Source organism: Mastigoproctus giganteus, chromosome 13 (genome assembly GCF_048544385.1).
Source record: "Mastigoproctus giganteus isolate SK-2022 chromosome 13, ASM4854438v1, whole genome shotgun sequence".
Classification (NCBI taxonomy): domain Eukaryota; kingdom Metazoa; phylum Arthropoda; class Arachnida; order Uropygi; family Thelyphonidae; genus Mastigoproctus; species Mastigoproctus giganteus.
The window spans coordinates 96,222,804-96,242,505 of record NC_143587.1 but is presented as its reverse complement, the minus strand read 5'-3'; the positions used below and the strand labels follow the sequence as shown (position 1 = coordinate 96,242,505).

Sequence of the window (19,702 nt, the reverse complement as noted above, 5' to 3'; positions counted from 1 at the left end):
GCTCTCTTCCTCTCCCTCGTCACCCTTTACACATCCTCCCAACTCCCCCTCCTCCGTGACCTTGCATGCTTATGTTCTTGAAGGTCAACCACACGCATAAAAAACCACTGCTTTCCAGTGCTCAGTTAGTTGATAAAGGTTACATACAGTACCCAAAAACTACTATTGTTGTGTCCTTTGTTTGTTCTAAATTTAATAAATGCTATCGCTTGAATATCTGTGCCTTGTGTCAGTTTCCATTTTATGTTTTCCTGTGTGTACTCTTTCACTTAGTATTAAAGTTCTTTTCACTTGGTCGGTGCATGCAAGAAATTATATTATGTTTTTTAATTAATTTTTATATTTGATTTTTCCATAGCCACAGATAGTCAAACACAAAAAAATATTTTATTATTATAACTTAAATTATTGAATACTTCTTTTTAGCTACCTAATCCAAATTATGAGCATACTGGTGTTTCAGAATACAGCTTACAGTATTCTAAGAAGTCTCAGGAAGAAGAAGAAAAAAGACCTGTAAGTTTTGTTGACTTTTTTTGTTTCTTTTAATTCTTGAAATAATTTAATTATATGTATTTATGGAAAATTTCTGATGCACTTACATAATGACTACATTTTTATGGTTCATTAATTTTTCAGTATCATCATTTTCTCTGCCATGTGGCAAGTCCTTGACAGCCAGGACTCATTTACATCTTTATCTCTCTTTGTCCCATCCTCAGTCCATGATATCAGTCAAATCACTCAGCATTCCAATTCTCTACCTTCCCCCCTATCATCACCTTTCTTTTGATTATATCCTAATTAGGTATGCACCAATAAGCAAATTGGCCGATTATTGACTTTCACATATGGTACATTAGTTTATATTATTAATGCACTCATATGTGCTTATTGTGACTCAGTATTCTAGATTTTTCGTGATATAGGTAAAATCAAGGTAAATATATACCGGGGTGACACTTCTGATGAAAACGGAAGACAAAATCTGAAGCAAGATAGCAATACATTGTTTCATTAAATTTCTAGTTTTAAAAATAATTGCGATTAGCATCATTGCACTCTTTGACTAAAAGAGCATTAGAGATAGGAAGAGTAATGGATATTCATTAAAACTGTTTTAAGTTATTTACTTTTTTAAATGTTCCAAGAAGTAGGAGGTTGCAGAGGAGAACAGATGATGGATTTTCGGCTGCTGAAAATAAATAAGAAGTTTTGATATTTTTACCTTATTCTTTGTTAAATAACATACTACATTATGTTCTACAAAGGTATTAAATAGGCTTAGTAGTGTTCATTAGCTTATTTTTTAAATTTAACCAGTGATTTTTGTAAGTTATGACTCGTCACTCGTACAGGTGTTAAAGCCAATATTGTTGAACTTCCGCCATTGTAGTAGTTGATACGAAATAAGTAACATATAACTCGAACTGATAGAATAAGGTGTAACATAAAACTAGATAACATAATACATAGCACGGTATTAGGAATCTGTTAGCTTAGTAGCGTATTATCAACTAATCAATAAACTTTATTAATCTTATTAAATTTCATTAATTAAATTGTATTTAAATGGAAATCATGACCCAGACTAGAGCTGTGAAGCAACGCACACAGTTTAGCAGGAGTGCTGTGGCTCGGGGGAGAAATGAAGATGGCGATTCTCCAATGCATCATAGTCTCAAAAAATGTGCAAAATGTGAAATGTTGCATACATTTCTGGAACAGGACATGATCTAGCCAAGGAGGATGTCTTTGTGTGTATGCTAGGTGTCTGGAGTGTCAAGAAACTAGGCACCAATGCAGCATTCTGATGGGCATCTATGAGAGTTTGAGGCGTAGGGTAGATGCCCTCAAAGGAATTAATATGAAGGGCCCAAATAGCACTCTCAGCTGCCCAACTCAGTGCCAGAGCTCACTCCTGTGCATCAGGCAACATAGCGGCACACTCCAATGCATAATGCACTGGTCTCATAGGAACTAGTTAATTTTGGAGTCTCTATTGTCAGGGAGACAGGGAATATATTGGGCAAAAAGGATAGGTGGAACAGGACTACGGTATGTCTGCCAAAAGTTGACGTTGTAGAGCAGATATCATCTTTTAAGGGGCACAAAAGGTGATATTGTTGTACACGTTGGCACTAATAACATTAAGAGTAAAAGATCTGCAGATTTAATTAACAAGTACAGGTCAATGTTGAAAAAAAAGTCGCAAGTTAGGGTTGAATTTGAAAGTGTCTGCAATTCTGCCCAGACACGATAGGAGGGAATATACGATGAGAGCCTTGTCAATCAGTTCTGCCCTGGAGAGATTGTGCAAGGCTCATGGGGTAGAATTTTTTTCAGCATTGTCTGTGCTTGCTAACAGGAGAGACTACTTCTACAGGGATGGGGTACACTTAAATAGAAAGAGTGCAAGAATATTTGCTGATGCTATCGAGACAGTATTAGATGGGCTGAAAAACTGCTAGCTTGGTGGGGGGGATACACAGACTACAAGGTTAACAGTGGCCACAGGCAGAGGTGAAAGTGATTCTTGCACTGCTTCTATTATATTAAAATGAGCAGCAGCCTGGAAAGCAAGGTGCTGGGAGGCATAGTGGAACAAGTACCATATTTCCCCACGTATAAGACGCACCTTTTTTCGAAAAATTTGGGGTCTAAAAACTGGGTGCGTCTTATACAGTGGTTGTAGATTTTTTTACTTGCATTTCCCGCTTTTTCGTGCTTGTTGTCTTTGCGCTCATTGTTTCGCACTTGTTACCAGTATATTAGGTTACGTTTTGCCACATTCTGCCCAGAAATGGCTCAGAAAAGATTTTCGTACAGTGCTGAATTCAAGTTAAAAGTGATCCAGTTTGCAAAAGTGAATGGAAATCGTGCTGCTGAACGTAAGTTTGGTCCTCCTCCAACTGAGAAAACAATCCGAGACTGGTTATGAGAAGAAGAAACCCTACTGAAAACGCCACGGCAGAAGAAAGCCATGAGAGGCAAGTCAACAAAATGGCCTGATTTAGAGAGGGAATTGAAGATATGGATTGTAGAGCAAAGGGCAATTGGAATTCCAGTGTCCACAAAGATGGTTCAGCATGAGGCAAGAAGAATTGCTGATGAAAAAGAAGTTACTGTTTTCAAAGGATGACACAATTGGTGCTTCAGGTTCATGAAGCGGAATGGACTGAGCATACGTACACGCACCAGACTTGCCCAAAAGATGCCTGAAAGCTATGAGCAGAAGATCCTTGAATTTCATCGTTTTATCTTTTTATCATTGTTTTGTTCGGATTTTTTCTTTTTTTTTTTTTGGCTGGTGCAGCATAAGCCATAGGCTTTCTTGCACCAGACGGCCGTTACTAATACTAATACTAATACTAATACTGCAGGATCATCTAGACAAGACTTCAGTTATAGCTCGGACACAGCATGGTGTCCCTGACCAATTTGATTGGATACTATGATGCAGTCACAAAAGAACTGGATACCGGGAATAACTTTGATATTATATATTTGGATCTTAGAAAGGCTTTTGATACTGTTGCACGTGGAAGACTGCTGCACAAATTGGAGCAGTGTGGCATCGGAGGCAAATTGCTGCTATGGATAAAGGGACAGTTGAGGGGGAGAAGACAGAGAGTGGTAATCAATGGACACTGCTCATCATGGACTAATGTTATTAGTGGAGTCCCTCAGGGTTCAGTATTGGGACCATTATTGTTTTCTGTATTTATAAATGATATTGATTGTGGTATATCAAGCTTAATTTCCAAGTTTGCAGACGATACAAAGTTTGGCAGGGTTGTTAAGGACACTACTGATGCTATGCTGCAGCAACAGGATCTGGAAAGGTTGAGCAGATGGGCTGAGAGGTGGCAAATGAAGTTTAACATTGACAAATGTAAAGTACTACATATGGAAAACAGTAACCCCAGAGCAACGTATGAACTCTTTGGTACTACACTGACAGTAGTAGAGAACGAAAAGGACCTAGGGGTGATTGTGCAAGCAGATATGAAGTTTTTTGAGTAGTGCAGATGGTCTGCAAGAGTAGCTCATGGTGTCTTGTCAATGATATACAGGAATTTTTCTAGCAGGGATAAGGAGGTGTTTATTCCCTTGTATAAGGCAATGGTCAGGCCACACCTTGAGTACTGTATACAGGTCTGGAGGCCTCATTTCAAGAAGGATGTAGAGCTGCTGGAACGAGTACAGAGGATGGGCAACAAGATTAGTGAATGGAACAATGGGTTGCTCTTACGAAGAAAGGCTTAAGTTTTGCAAATTAGTTTCTGGAGACTAGGCACTGGCGAGGTGATCTGATAGAGGTGTATAAAGCTGTGAATGGTTTGAGCATGGTCAGTGCCGATGGGATACTTCCTCTTGCTCAGAATAATCACCTGAGAGGGCATAAATTCAAATTTAGGAAAGATAGATGTGCTGAAATTTGCCTTTAGCCAGCGGGTAGTTGGTTGGTGGAACAGACTTCCATCCCTTGTTGCGGAAGTTGATAGCCTAAATAAATTTAAGGCTCAGCTGGACAGGGGTGGTTTTTTTTTTTTTTTTTTTTTTTTTTTTTTGGCTGACGCTGCATAAGCTTGCTTTCTTGCATCATATGCCTCTACTAATGCTAATCAGAATGTCTTATAATTGAGGGATTTTAACTTTCCAGATATTGACTGGAACTTATAGATTGATCAGTCGCTTGCTAGTAAGACTTTTGTGGACTTATTGGAGGATTGGTTTCCATAACAACATGCTCAAGAGGCAACCAGAGGGAGTAATACTCTTGATCTGATTATCAGCAGTGTTTATTCATGCATTAAGAATTTGCAGATAAAGGAACTACTGGGATACAGTGATCACAGTGTTCTGATATGGGATTTACTTAAAGATTTAACTACCATCAAGGGTAAAGGGAAGGGCTTTTGCTTTTGTAAACTCTCTCTCTCTCTCTCTCTCTCTCTCTCTCTCTCTCTCTCTCTCTCTCTCTCTCTCTCTCTCTCCCATATTATATCAAATACTTTTTCAAATCTGTGAAAGAACAAGCATTCTTATTCATTTCTGTATTTCTTTCCATCAAATTTCTAATTATTCCCATTGAATTTTTTTTCCCAGTATGCACATTCTCTCCTGTCATTTCCCTCAGTCTTTTCTTCATTATCCTCAATATTACATTTATAAAAATAATTGTTCTGAAATCCTTACATTTGATTGTCTTCTTTTTCTTCTCTTTTGGAATCATGATGGTAACGATAAAATCCTCTGGTCATTTTCCCTTTTCATATATATATGCATTAATATTTTGGTTAGTTCTCTTAATCCAGCATTTCCATTGCTTCAGCTTTTTCCTTTGGATTGCCATTGATTCCAGTTGCTTTTCCCTTCTTCATTCCCTTTGATGTATCTGTAACCTCTGTTTCAATTTTCACAGACTCAGTATTTCCTCATTATTTCTGCCTTCATTCTCAATCTTAGCCTTATCCTCTTTTCCATCTCTCATGTATAAATTATCTATATTTAATCCATCTATTCAGTATACCATCCTTATCTTTTAATATCTCTCTATCTTGATCAGTTGCATTTGCATTCTCTCATTGATCATAAAATTCATTATTTAAAATTTTGTTCTTTCAAACATTAAATCATACCACCCCCTTTTTTTTATTCTCTATTATCCTACACTGTTCACTTTGTTATTCTCTAGCTTCATATCTTCTCAAATTACTGTTATATAGTAGTTTGAGATATCCTCTTTGTGTATATCTTTTTTTCCTTTGCTGTGTTTGTCCACATTTATCTTCATGTTCCATCCATTTCCTTTATAATTTCCATCATTAATCATAGTTTCTTTTAGCTCTAGTTCCTTTCCTATATCCTCTTTCTTTCTTGCGACCTCAATAATATTATTTATTGTTTAACATTTCTAATCCATATTTTCACTTTAAACTGTATTCTCAATTTCTTTTCAGTTTTATTTGCAGTATTTTTCTCATCAGTACCTTTTACCCTTTCCATATCCCATATGTTATAATTTTTTTGCCATCTCATTTCTCTTAAACTTTATTCTTATATCTATAATTGCATATAAAGTCTCTGCTAATACCAAGTCCTGGATATGCATGACAGTTTTTCATATGATTCCTATACTTTTCTCTTACCACATTATATTCTATTTGATATCATTCTGCATTCCCTAACATTTTCCAAGTATAACACCTCCTTTTATGATTCTAAAACCATATATTTGCCATCATTTGTTTCTTTTTCCTCCCATATTCAACCACCTTTTTCTCCTCTCTCCTAAATTCTTCTGCATAATTCCCATTCCTTTCCTTTCCATTACTGCATTCAAATCTCCCATTATTACCAGATGACAATTTATTTTTCTCTCTATTAATTATTCCTTCTACTCTCTCATAATTCCATCTATTCAATTTCCTCTTCATCATGATTTGTTTGTTAGCATATATACCTGCATTACAACTATTTCTAGATTTTCTTCTATCATTTTCATTAGACTTTCCTGAGGTGTATAAGGCCTTGAATGGGTTGAGCACGCTGAATTCTGATAGAATCCTTCCACTTGTTCAGATTACGAACCTAAGGGGACATAAATTCAAATTAAGAAAAGACAGATGTAGATTAGATGTGCGGAAATTTGCCTTTAGCCAGTGGGTGGTTAATTGCTGGAACAAACTTCCATCTGTCGTTGTGGAAGTTGATAGGTTGAATAAATTTAAGGAGGAACTGGACAGGCATTTGGAGGGAATGGTGTGATTTTTTTTTTTTTTTTGCCTGATGCTGCATAAGCTCATACACTTGCTTTCTTGCATCAAATGCCACTGCTACTACTACTACTACTACTACTTTCATTTAATTAGGTTTTCATTTTCATTAGATTTTCATTTTATCCATCATTATCCTAATATTCAGTCTCTCCATCCATTACTTCTTTATGTAACACTATTGCAACCCCATTTCTTTTTTCTTCATCAAAATATAACCCTTAAATCCTGACTTTTAAAGTTCCTACTCCCCTCCCATCTAGTCTCACATAACTCTACCGCATCCAATTTGCCACTATCCATCTCCCTTCTTAATTTTTACAATCCCCCCCCCCATCATTCTCACATTCCAAGTTGTTGTCCTACTCTTATCACTCTCCTCTTCTTATTTATACAACTTTCCTTCCCATGAGATTTCATTTATTGGCAAAGCTATTACCGAAGTTACTTACTTTTCAATTTTCTACCATCATATACAAGAGAAATACAAACAGGTTGTGATAACTTCCTATTGCTGTGGATGCAGAAATTCAGCCACACTAAAAGATTCTAATATGTATGATATAGGTTCTTTATGCAGTTATAGACAACCAATACTTCTTTTTAGCTACTTAATCCAAAAAATTAGAATACAGGCATAATTTCAGAATACAGCCTTACAGTATTCCAAGGAGTCTCTAATATATGGGGCGCCTCCGTAGCCAGGTGGGAAGGAGCAGCAGTGCGTAGCACACGTTTCTTGATTATACCGGGGTTCGAGCCCGTCACCACCAAATATGGAGGATGCGGAAAGGTCAGGGAATGACCACCGCATATCCTGGAGCAATATGGCCTTAGTGGCTAATGCTCCTAAAAACCAAATAACAAACAACAACTCTAATATATGTTTAGTATACCTGGAAAGTATAGTTTTGCTTTTTATCTTCACCATATACCTTTTGTGTTTGGGATCACCATTAAAAAAAATAATAATTTTCTAAATATTAATATATTTAACTCTTACCGTTTATAGAATCTAGATAACATTCCCTTACTTTTTTTTTTTTTTTTTCCATTCAGCATCATTGCAACATTATTTGAATAGCTATATACTTTCTAGTATATAGTTGTTCAAAATATTAGCAAAAGGGCCCTCAACCTATTGCCAACCATGAGCTTCAAGCAAAATTCAGAATAAAAATACAGTAATGAAAATAAAAGAAAGGTATAAAATTTAGGATGATATGTACTTATACACCAACTCATTCTAAGCCGACCGGGCTAGCTGGGTGGGTAAAGTGCCTTCCTGGTAACCCAAAAGTCGCGGGTTCGAATCCCGCCTCGAGCTTGGATCAAAGTACTGCAAAAAAAAATCTTGGGAGGCGCATTATGGCCACAGAGAAGCCGATGCGCCAACAACTACCAAAAAAAAAAAAAAAAAAACCTCATTCTAAAAATTGTTTATAAACAAATTTTAAAATTTTTATTAATACTCTTTTTGTGCTTTAAAGTGTTCTGACCATCCAATGGTAACTCATTAATACCCTTCAAAAAAAGTTTCTACTGAGTTTATTAAAAAAAAAAAAAAAAAAAAATCTAAAAAAATCTCATTTAAAGAGGGCATAAATGACCAGGCATAGCTAGAACCTTCAAACAGGTGTTAATAAAAAAAAAATAAAGTTTGCAAAAATATAATGTGACATTAAACATGTGATCATGCAATCTGCGAGATGATGATATTTTGCAACATAGTTATTGTAAGTTTCATGCAGTTTGATATGAGCCTTAATCAGCTGCAGTCTTTGCTTTAATTCATGGAGCTTCTTTCAACAAGCATATATTTTTACTTTTCTGCTAATGCCCCACTTTTTTATTTGATGACTTGCATAGCACAACTTGCATCAGCTTGCCCTTCTCACAGAATATTTTTTATTACAATAAAAGCTGTTTAAAACAAATACCATTTTAATGAAAATTTCACTATAACAAAAACTTCCCTTGTTGGTAATAGTTTGTATATCTCATTTGAGTGAAATAGTTAGGGCAAAAAATTCAGTAGAAAGAATTATTTTTGAAATTCCATCTAGGTTGAAAATATATCTATTTACCTTACCTATGTGATTATGGAGATAATTTGTGATAGGAGATAGTTATCCAGTTCTGCCAGGAGGAAGACTTGATAGTTGTCAACACGTGGTTTAAACAGCCACCAAGAAGGCTATATACATGTACTTGGAAATCACCACAAGACACAGAGAACAAAATTATACAAAATCTAATTTGTTATATAATGATCAACAGAAGATTCTGAAATAGTGTGTTAACAGCAAAGACATATCCAGAAGCAAATATTACATGACTATAATCTGATGCTCACATTGCTGAGAATAATGCTAAATCTGCATAAACAAGTAAAGGAGATGGCTGGATTGTACAAGAAAAAGATCCAGATGCACATATTTGATGAAACAAGGAAAGGAGTGATGGATTTGAAATCAAAAAACAGATCTGGGAAAAGTATATATCACAGTTGTTCAAAGAGGATGAAGAGACAAAAGGAAGTGTGAAGTAAATAGATCTTGAAGGCCCACAGATACTTCAAATTGAGATGATGAATGCTTTGAAAATGACAAAGAGTGATAAGGCCGCTGGAGAGGATGGAATAGTGACAGAATATCTAAAACTGCTGGGTGAAAATGGCATCAAGGCTCTGACATGTCTGCTCAACAAAGTTTGACTCAGGGAAGTTTCCTCAGGTTTGGTTGAAATCAACTTTCATACCATTACCAAAAAAGCCAAATGCAAAGAATTGTGCAGAATATCAATCAGCCTCATGACCATGAGTCATACAATAAAGATATTTTTAAGAATAATTTATCTTCGCATCCAGAGTAAATGTGAAAAGAAAACAGGGAAGACTCGGTTTGGATTTAGGAAGAGTGTAGGTACCAGAAAAGATATGTTCAGTCTTTCGGTATTAATAAAATGGGATATGTCTGGAAATGCAACAAGATGTTTATGCTTGTTTCATAGACTATGAAAAAAGCATTTGACAAAATTCAGCATAGAAAATTGTTTGTTATCCTGCACCAGATAAACATAGACAGCAAAGACATCCAAATAATAGAGAATCTGTACTATAATCAGAATACTATGGTGAGAGTGGAAGATGAGGTTGCAGAAGAAATTACGATAAAGAGAGGTGAACAGGGGTGCATTCTATCTCCATTACTGTTCAATCTGTATTGTGAAAAAATTATGAAGGAGGCATTGGAAGATAGGGCAGAAGGAATTGTTTTAAATGGAGTAGTCATCAATAACATTCGCTATGCCGATGATACAGTTGTCATTGCAGGAAGTGATTCTGATCTTCACACACTTATGGAAATAGTTAATGTAAAAAGTAATAAAATTGGTCTTCCAATAAATCTCAGTAAGACTAAATGGATGGTAGTTGGTCCCAAGAATTATACAAATCTCACACTTATGGTCAGTTGGAGATTTGATTGAAAAAGTTAACAGTTATGTCTATTTAGGAAGAGAAATTAATGACAAAGGGGATGATTCAACTGAAATTAAAAGAAGAGTTGAAATAGCAAGATCGGCCTTTTGCCAAATGAAAGGTATTTTATGTAATCTGCAATTGGATCTAAATCTTCAACTAAGAGTAATGGAGTGCTACATCTGGTCCACACTACTCTATGGTTGCAAGACTTGGACATTAAAGAAAGCAACAATTAAGAAATTGGAGGCATTCAAGATGTACATGTACAGAAGAATATTACGTATTCCATGGACAGTGAAAGTTACAAATGTGGAAGTGTTGAGATCAGTCAGCAGAGAAAGGACATTGCTGTCTCTAATCAAGCAATCTCCAATCAAGAGAAAGGAAATTGCTGTCTCTAATCAAGCAATCTCCAATCAAGAGAAAGGAAATTGCTGTCTCTAATCAAGCAATCTCCAATCAAGAGAAAGGAAATTGCTGTCTCTAATCTAAACAAAAAACTACTTTTTTTTGGTCACATTATGAGACATCAAGAAGAATATGCAGTGCCACAAATCATTCTGACTGGAAGAATTAATGGTAAGAGGGAGAGAGGAAGAAGAAGAATATCATGGTTGGATAATTTGAAGGAATGGACAGGCAAAACTGTGGAACAATTATTTCATGATGTTTACAATAGATGTTGATTGCAACCCCAGATGGGATGGCAACCTATGATGATGATGTGATTATGGATGACACTGAAAATGACCTTCATATTGTAAATATAGTTGAGAGGTTTTGATAGAAGAAAAATAATGAAAATTTTAAAAGGTGCAGTAAAAGAATTCAGTTTCATAGCCTCTATGAAGTTTACCAGTTTTTGAATTATTCTGCTCAAATCCAATTTGGTATGGTGTACCAGCATCCCCCCCCCCCAAAAGCAGACGTGAGGTCCACGAGATAGCTAACAAATTTGTATAACTACAGTCAAACTTGGTTATAATGAGCATACAAATAACGAGATTACGGCTGTAATGAGCAAAAAGCCATAATGATTTTAATTTGTGCGTATTCCCATACAATTTCTCACTGTTATTAGCATTAGAGAGGCATACGATGAAAGAAAGCAAGCTTATACAGCATCAGCCAAAAAAACCCTCTTCCCATTTCACCCATCCATTCATTCCAAATGTTTGTCTAGTTCTGCATTGAATTTATTTAAAGCTATCAACTTCTACAGCGAGAGATGGACGTTTCTTCCAGCAGTCAACTACCCGCTGGCTAAAGGCAAATTTCCGCACATCTATTAGACAGCTATCTTTCCTCAATTTGACTCTATGCCCCCTCAGTTCTTAATCTGAGCAAGAGGAAGAATCCTATCAGCACTGAGCTTGCTCAATCCATTCAAGGCCTTATACCTCTGAATAAGATCTTCTCGCAGGTGCCTAGTCTCCAGATGCTGCAATTTGCAGAACTTAAGCCTTTCTTTGTAAGAGCACCCCTTTGTTTCCCTCACCAGTCTTGTTGCCCTTCTCTGTACTCATTCTAGCAACTCTACATTCTTCCTAAAATGAGGCTTCCACACCTGTACACAGTACTCAAGGTGTGGCCTTATACAAGGGGACAATCACCTTCTTATCCCTGCTTGCAAAATTCCTGTATATCATTAACAAGACCCCATGACCTACTCATAACAAGCATACTACACAGATATACCGTACAGATTTTGATAACTGTGCAAACATTCTTAATTTCTCGAGTAGTCAAAAAAAACCCAATCTTGGAATAGATGAAAATGAAAAGGGTGACTTAGCTTTTATGACCATCGCATTGAATTAGCGGCTGGTTTATGACCTTGTCCTTTCGAGGACTGGACTATACAATAGTGCATTGGTGTTCCACTTGTCGCATTACCCTATTTACAGATGGTCTTGTATTCACTGAACCATAAATTTATTTTGGGACTTCTAAGAATTTTGGAAATGGAACTTCTAAGGACTTTGTATGCATTTCTGGACTTCTAATAATTTTGTATGCAGATCACTTTACTATGACTTTAAAGTAAAATCAGTTAGAAAAGAATCCTTCCTTTGGAAACATGTCTACTAATAAAAGAAAGTCTCTCGATTTGTGAAAAAGTAAAAATTATTCGTGAGTTAGAATGTGGTGCAAAAAATGTTGAACTGTGTAAAGTTTTTTTTTTTTGTCCTCCTCAAATGTATCAACATTGCGGAAGAATAAACATGTTTACATATCAGCACTGGAAAAGAACATAACCAAAAAAAAAAAAATTTAGAAAGTGTGAGGTTACAAACATTGATGAAACATTGCTTTAATGGTTCACTACACAAAGGAGTGCTCTATTTGCAATAGACGATCCGATCTTGAAGGCTCAAGCGGAAAAATTTGCTAAACAATTTGGACGTGATGATTTGTATGTAACAACGGTTGGCTGGATTGATTTAAAAACCGACATAACATCGTTTATGCAAAAATTAGTGGAGAATCTCAATCGGCAGATCCAATAATAGCAAATTAATGGATTGACTATGTTTGGGCAGAAATTAGGTAAGATTTCAATGATGAAGACCTTTACAATGCCGACAAAACAGGACCTTTTTATAATTTGACATCTGACAATACATTTAAATTCAAAGGGGGAAAATGTGTTGGTAGGAAAAATCAGACTCGCTTGACAGTGCTCATATGCGAAAACAGGAACTGATAAAAAATCGTTAATACCATTTCATAAACGTAAGGAAATTTCCTGTGGATTACACTGCAAACAAGAAACCTTGGATAATTTCAGATATTTTTTGGCAATATGCAAATGATTGGAATAAGGAGCTATTCAAAAAGAAGATTGGTAACTAACAATAGTTATTGTTAGTCATTCACATCCCCAGATTCAAAAATTTTGTCCAACATTAAGCTAGTGTTTCTGCCTCCCAATGCGACATCAATTTTACAACCAATGGATATATGTATAATCAAGCGTTTGAAAGGATTTTATAAAAGATTTATAATTCTACATCTAATTGGTCAAAAAGAACAGAAACTTAATGAGTCTGTATCGATATTGGATGCTATAAATTTATTGAATGATGCATGGAACAATGTTACTTCAACAATTATATTGAATTGCTTCAAGAAATCAAAATTAAATTCAAATTAAATTTCAGTCGTAGATGAATGTGATGGAAATGAAGAAAACAATTTACCATTATCCGAATGCTTGCTACATAACAACATTGTAGGTTTTAATAATAACATCAATGAATTTGTACGAGTCGATGACAACTTGTTAACTAGTCTTCCTACAGAGAATGACACTATAGATGCTGTGCTGAACAAAGACGATACTTATGATGATTATATGATCACTAGTGAAAGTGAATAAAAGTCAGTGCTGACAATCTCCCAAGCTCAAGGTGCAATTGTCTCACCAGTCAATTTTTTTGAAGGAAATGAGGCTTTTAACGCATTGAGTGTTTTAAAGGGAAACTTGAGAAATATCAAAGTGTAATCTTTAAAAGAAACATAATTTTAAGATTCATAAATAAAAAGACAAGTTAAAATTGTGTTTATTATTAATTAGTATTTTTTTAATTATGGAGAAATAAATTGTGTTTAGTATTAAGTCTATGGTTTTAAAATTAGAGACAAATAAATTGTCTAATATTAAGTGTATTGTAGTTTATACAAGCATATTAATACAAATAATATGTAGGTATATTATTTACTTATTATTAATTTACTTATATAAGTATATTATACAGTGCTTTTTTTGTAAAAAAACAGGTGCCAGTACTCATTCTTTGCTATCAGGAAAAATTGAAAATTAAAAGGATATGAAAAGTACCTTAATTTTTTTTTTCTGATATTGTTACTTTAGTAGTAATGTTTTTAGAATAAGAAAAACAAATTAAGTATATTAACACAGTTGATTAAGCATAAATTTATTATTCAAGTATATAAAAAAATAAGTAAAATGTGAGTAAAATAAATAAAAAATAATAACATAAGTAAAATTAATTTCATAACAAAGATTTTGTAGAATATTCCAAATTTTTATTCAGTTCTTTATCCGACACCCTATGCCAGGTGTTGGCAACCTTTTTTGAGTGAAGAGCCATTTTTGATCTAATTAAAAAAATGAGAGAGAGAATCCAAAGAGCTGCACCTCAGCTCAATCAGGGGGGAGGGAGGAAAGCAAGAGTTGTTTAAGAAATTGAATAAAGTGGGAAGGTGTTTATTAAAAAATATATATTTTTTGAAATATTATTTATTAATACTGAAAAAACATAACAAAAATCCAATTAGGTACAAATTAACGTGACTTTTACTGATGAACTTCTTGAGCGAGTCTCTCAACATCATGCGAGTATGTCGTAATTAAACATGCTGAGCTTTAAACATGCTTGCATTGTTCAGACGATGGTTTCTTGATTTATTTTTAATATAGTCCATGTTCAAAAATATTTACTCGCAGAAATACGTCAAACCAAAATCTGAGAGAAGTCCAAATGCATATTTTCAAATTTATATATGGGTCCGGTAATCATCTATCATTTAATATATATTAAACTCATCTATCGCTGTCCATTTGTATAGAATTCAAATCCTCAATTTCAAATTTTAAGGCATTTTATTTGTACTCCACATGTCCTTGATTTTTAAGTCCTTTTAACTCCTTTTCAAATTGTTCTTCATATGAGCTGTAAAGTTAAAGAACCACAGTTACGTGTTAAAAGAGCTGCATGCAGCTCGCGAGCCACAAGTTGCCGACCCCTGTCCTATGCCAACTTCTTTTCTTCCTCTTTGTGTGTCAGTTGTTGAATGAAGTTGTCAGTTGTCCGAAGCAGCCACAAATCAACATATTTGGCTGGATCGAAGCGGGTCAACGGTGGGCCTACAATTTTAAGAAACAGTAGTGAAGAAACTGTTTTTGTCATCAACGAAGGGCTGGTTGGGCTGGCAATCAGTTTCATTTGTGAAAATCTTGGTTTACATTCATTCAATCAAATTGGTATCGTACTCAGAGAGTTCATCAAATTCTTCAATTCTTCCGAAACCTTATCAATTAGGTATCCCCGAATTCCATGAATTGCATCCCTTTCATTTAACTGTAGCCTAATTGACAATTTTCTAACTTCGCTTTCACCAAATTACAGCAATTCATGTTTAGAAGGTTTTAATACCTTCGTTGTCCTCGTTTTCCTTCTCTCTTCATCGGTATTGTCACTAGTTCTTAAATTTGAATTTTTTTCTTTTCTTTTCTTTTTTTTGAAACTGTCCAAAATGTCAGTGTCATTCGGATATTCAGGTACTGTGACTATGTAAACAGAGATAGGGAAAATTAACGGCAAAATGTGGATAACACACTTCCGCAAAACAACAGATGGTTATTTGTAGGTGTAGAAGAAAATCACTTTTCTAATTCCCGAACAGGATGCTTACAGTTGATTCACAGAGGTGTCCAACCTACACCCACGAGAAAAGTGAACTAAAACAGCATTTTAAATTTTATTATTTATAAAAAAAAATTCTCATTAACTGTTTTGTTCAGTAAATGTAATTGTGTATTGTATTTAATAAAATTTTCGAATATTTTCTTTGAAGTTTTTTTAATATATGGCCACTGTACGGGAAAAGGTTGGACACCACTGCAGTAGAAGATGGGTCAGAGCCCATTGGGAATATACCTTGATCTGTTCACTCTTGACTAGCGCGACTCCTCCGCATGAGGGACAGGTGGTCAGATAGGTTTTACCAGGTACCACTAAGTTGTAGAATGCTTTAGTTCTCTTAATTCGCGCAGCAGGACTAATTGCCTTAAGGCCAGAAATGCGAAAAGTGTGTACCGAGTTAATTCACTCCTAATCCATTCGCCATATGAAAATTTTCTTTGCTCAACTGAAAGTATTTTAAATGTAACTTCTAAGGGGAAGTCAAAATAATTCGCTATAAAAGGACTTTGTTAAACAGAGGTCTGACTGAGTAATTTAGAATTATAAAAATGGGTATACAGTTTTATATAGAAATATCTTAACAATAGACAGTAAAAAATGCAAATTTAGTTAAATAATTTTAAGCTTATTTGAATAATAAGTAAACATGTAAAAAAAAAATTACGGAATATTACAAATTTCAAAGTGCACTGCATCCAAATGTCACACTTCACTGTTAATAAAGGTGCCGGTACATAGTACCATTGCGTACCATCCCAAAAAAGCACTGATATTATGTAATAATATAAGTATATTATATACTTATTATTTTTTTCTCTCTAATATTTCTTTTGTTTTTTGAATCTATTTTTTTATCAAGTTTTTGAGAATTAAAAAAAGTAGGAAGTAAATTTAACTCATCACTCTTATAAAGTGTTCATTGTCTAATGGCTCCAATGGTTTCTCCCATCTCCATTGTCACTGATATAGTGAGTAGTGGTTATAATGAGGAAATTTTGTTGGCCCCTTGATGCTTGTTATAACCAAGTTCGACTGTATTTAACTTTTACTAATTTCTTTTATTTTCTCATGGAAAAAAAATATGCACCCAAATCAAAGAAAGTAGCTCACTTGTTTGTTTTTTTTGGGGGGGGGGGGGATATAAGCCTATAGATGTAGAAATCCAATGCAACTTGAATACACATCATATTTTTGATGTGTATTTGAATTTTCATATTAATTCATGAAAAGAATGTTTAATGTTTTTAGTGCAAAGTTACAATAAGTTACATTTACTCTTCTATATTTCTGAATACATGGATTACTAAAATTTTATATGATACAGATTTCTGATAAAAACAATATGCTTTCAAATCAGTGATCTATAAATAACTGTCTTTACTTTTGTAGTAGTTTTTTCATTTTATTTTAATAGTATTAGTATTAACAGTGGCAAATGATGCAAGAAAGCAAGCTTATAAAGCATCGGCCAAAAAAAAAAAAAAAAAAAACTTCCGGCATCACCTGTCCATCCCCTTCATAGTTTTTGTATAATTCTTCTTTCAATTTATTAAAACTGCCCACTTCCACAAAAAAGGTGGTAGCTAATTCCAACAACCAACCATCCACTGGACGAAGACTGACAGGCTGCAAGTAACAACCAGTTTCATTAGTGGCATTAACATTCCGTGTCAAGATTTGCAGTAGAACAATGAACGACTATCAAATTTAGCTTTAATTCTGTTGCTGGGAAAATCAGCAACAGAGTTTTTGTTATTTGGTTTTTAGGAGAATTAGCAACTAAGGCCATATTGCTCCGGGATATGCGGTGGTCATTCCCTGACCTTTCCGCATCCTCCGTATTTGGTGGTGACGGGCTCGAACCCCGGTCTAATCAAGAAGCGGGTGCTACGCACTGCTGCTCCTTCCCACCTGGCTACAGAGGCGCCTCAGCAACAGAGATTGAAATATTAAAATCTGTTTATGGTGATGAAACTTTAAGTCTTACCAGTGTGTTTGAATGGTATAAGCAGTAAGTGTTTGTTAAATTGTGGCAAGAGGTCATCATTTAACCCCTCAGGATGATGGCTATTAAGTTGGAAGTTAATAAAATGTTTCCTCAAATTCTGCATGAGGATTCAGGAAAAAGGGACTGTGCAAAATTTGTGCCACACTGCCTCCTGGATGAAAAGAAGCAATGGAGAGCATCATGTGAAGGCTTTATCCAGATTTGTAAAAACAGTTCAATTTCCTTGACTTCATTATCATTGGAAATGTGTGTTGGGTGTTTCGATAAGACCCAGAGATGAAGCTTCAAAGCATGCAGTGGACTTAAAAAATCATCATTAAGGCCCATAAAGTTGTTTACAGAAGTCCAAGATCAAAACTATGCTGATCATGTTTTTCAACAAACAAGGTGTGATCCACAAGGAATTTGTATATGAAGGAGAGAGGGTTATTGCTGCATTCTATATACATGTGCTTCAAAGACTATTGAAACACATTTCCTGGGTGAGTCTACAATTTCAAGAGAAAGGCAGCAGGTTCTTGTTGTGTGACAATACCACCACCTGTTCCCCAATTGTTGTGAAGTAATTTCTGGCAAAACAACATTTTACAGATCAGCCATCCACCTTTCTGCAAAATTAGAACCAGACTTCTTTCTCCCACGGTCGAAACTGTCCTCAAAGGAAAGCGATTTCAGGATATTGATAGCATAAGGAAAAACATAACTGCCAAACTTAACAACATTTGAATGCCTTCACTGACTCTTTTCAGAAACTTTTAGAATTGCTAATAAGTGCATTCCATAAAGTTGATTACTTTGAATAAAAAGTAAAACCATTTTTGAGCTCCTTCACTTTGTGTTCTTTTTACTTAGCAATAAACTTCATGGACTGCACCAGTTCATAAACTTTATTGCTAATTAACTGTACTTTTCAAGACGTTATCCTGGCACTGAACTACTTTTGAATAAACAATACTTTTCTAAAGAGATATTAGCATTAGTAGAGGCATATGATGCAAGAAAGCAAGCTTATGCAGCATCGGCCAAAAAAAAAAAAAAAAAAAAAAAAACACTTCCATTTCACCCCTCCGTTCGTTCGAAACACCTGTCCAGCCGAGCCTTAAATTTATTTACGCTATCAACTTCCACAACAAGGGATGGAAGTCCGTTCTACCAACCAACTACCCGCTGGCTAAAGGCAAATTTCCGCACATCTATCCTACATCTGTCTTTCCTCAATCTGAATTTATGCCCTCTCAGGTAATTATTCTGAGCAAGATTAAGAATCCCATCGGCATTGAGCATGCTCAAACCATTCAACGCTTTATACACCTCTATCAGATCACCTCGCTGGTGCCTAGTCTCCAGACACTGTAATTTGCAAAACTTAAGCCTTTCTTCGTAAGAGCAACCCTTTGTTCCATTCACTAATCTTGTTGCCCTTCTCTGTACTCGTTCCAGCAGTTCTACGTCCTTCTTGAAATGAGGCCTCCAGGCCTGTATACAGTACTCAAGGTGTGGCCTGACCATTGCCTCATACAAGGGAATAATCACCTCCTTATCCCTTCTAGAAAAATTCCTGTATATCATTGACAAGACACCATGAGCTACTCTTGCAGCCCGTCTGCACTGCTCGGAGAACTTCATATCTGTCACAATTACCCCCAGGTCCTTCTCATTCTCTACCACTGTCAGTGTAGTACCACAGAGTTGATACATTGCTCTGGGGTTGCTGTTTCCCATATGTAGTACTTTACATTTGTCAATGTTAAACTTCATTTGCCTCCTCTCAGCCCATCTGCTCAATCTTTCCAGATCCTTTTGCAGCAGCCCCAGAGCAACGTATCAACTCTGTGGTACTACACTGTATAATCAGTAGTGTCCTTAACAACCCTGCCAACCTTTGTATCATCTGAAAACTTGGACATTAAGATTGATATACCATCATCAATATTGTTTATAAATATAGAAAACAATAAAACACCCAACACTGAAC

General features: G+C 35.3%; 1 protein-coding gene across 4 annotated transcripts in view; it reads left to right on the top strand.

The window, feature by feature from the left end:
* Positions 1–19,702, top strand: part of LOC150076271 (uncharacterized) — a 695,145-nt gene that overhangs the window by 374,184 nt on the left and 301,259 nt on the right. For all 4 annotated transcript variants that reach the window (XM_090388135.1, XM_090388136.1, XM_090388134.1 and 1 more), the window contains exon 6: positions 427–516. In XM_090388135.1, the coding sequence (XP_090244261.1) occupies positions 427–516 (90 nt within the window). The remainder of the gene's footprint in view (positions 1–426; positions 517–19,702) is intronic.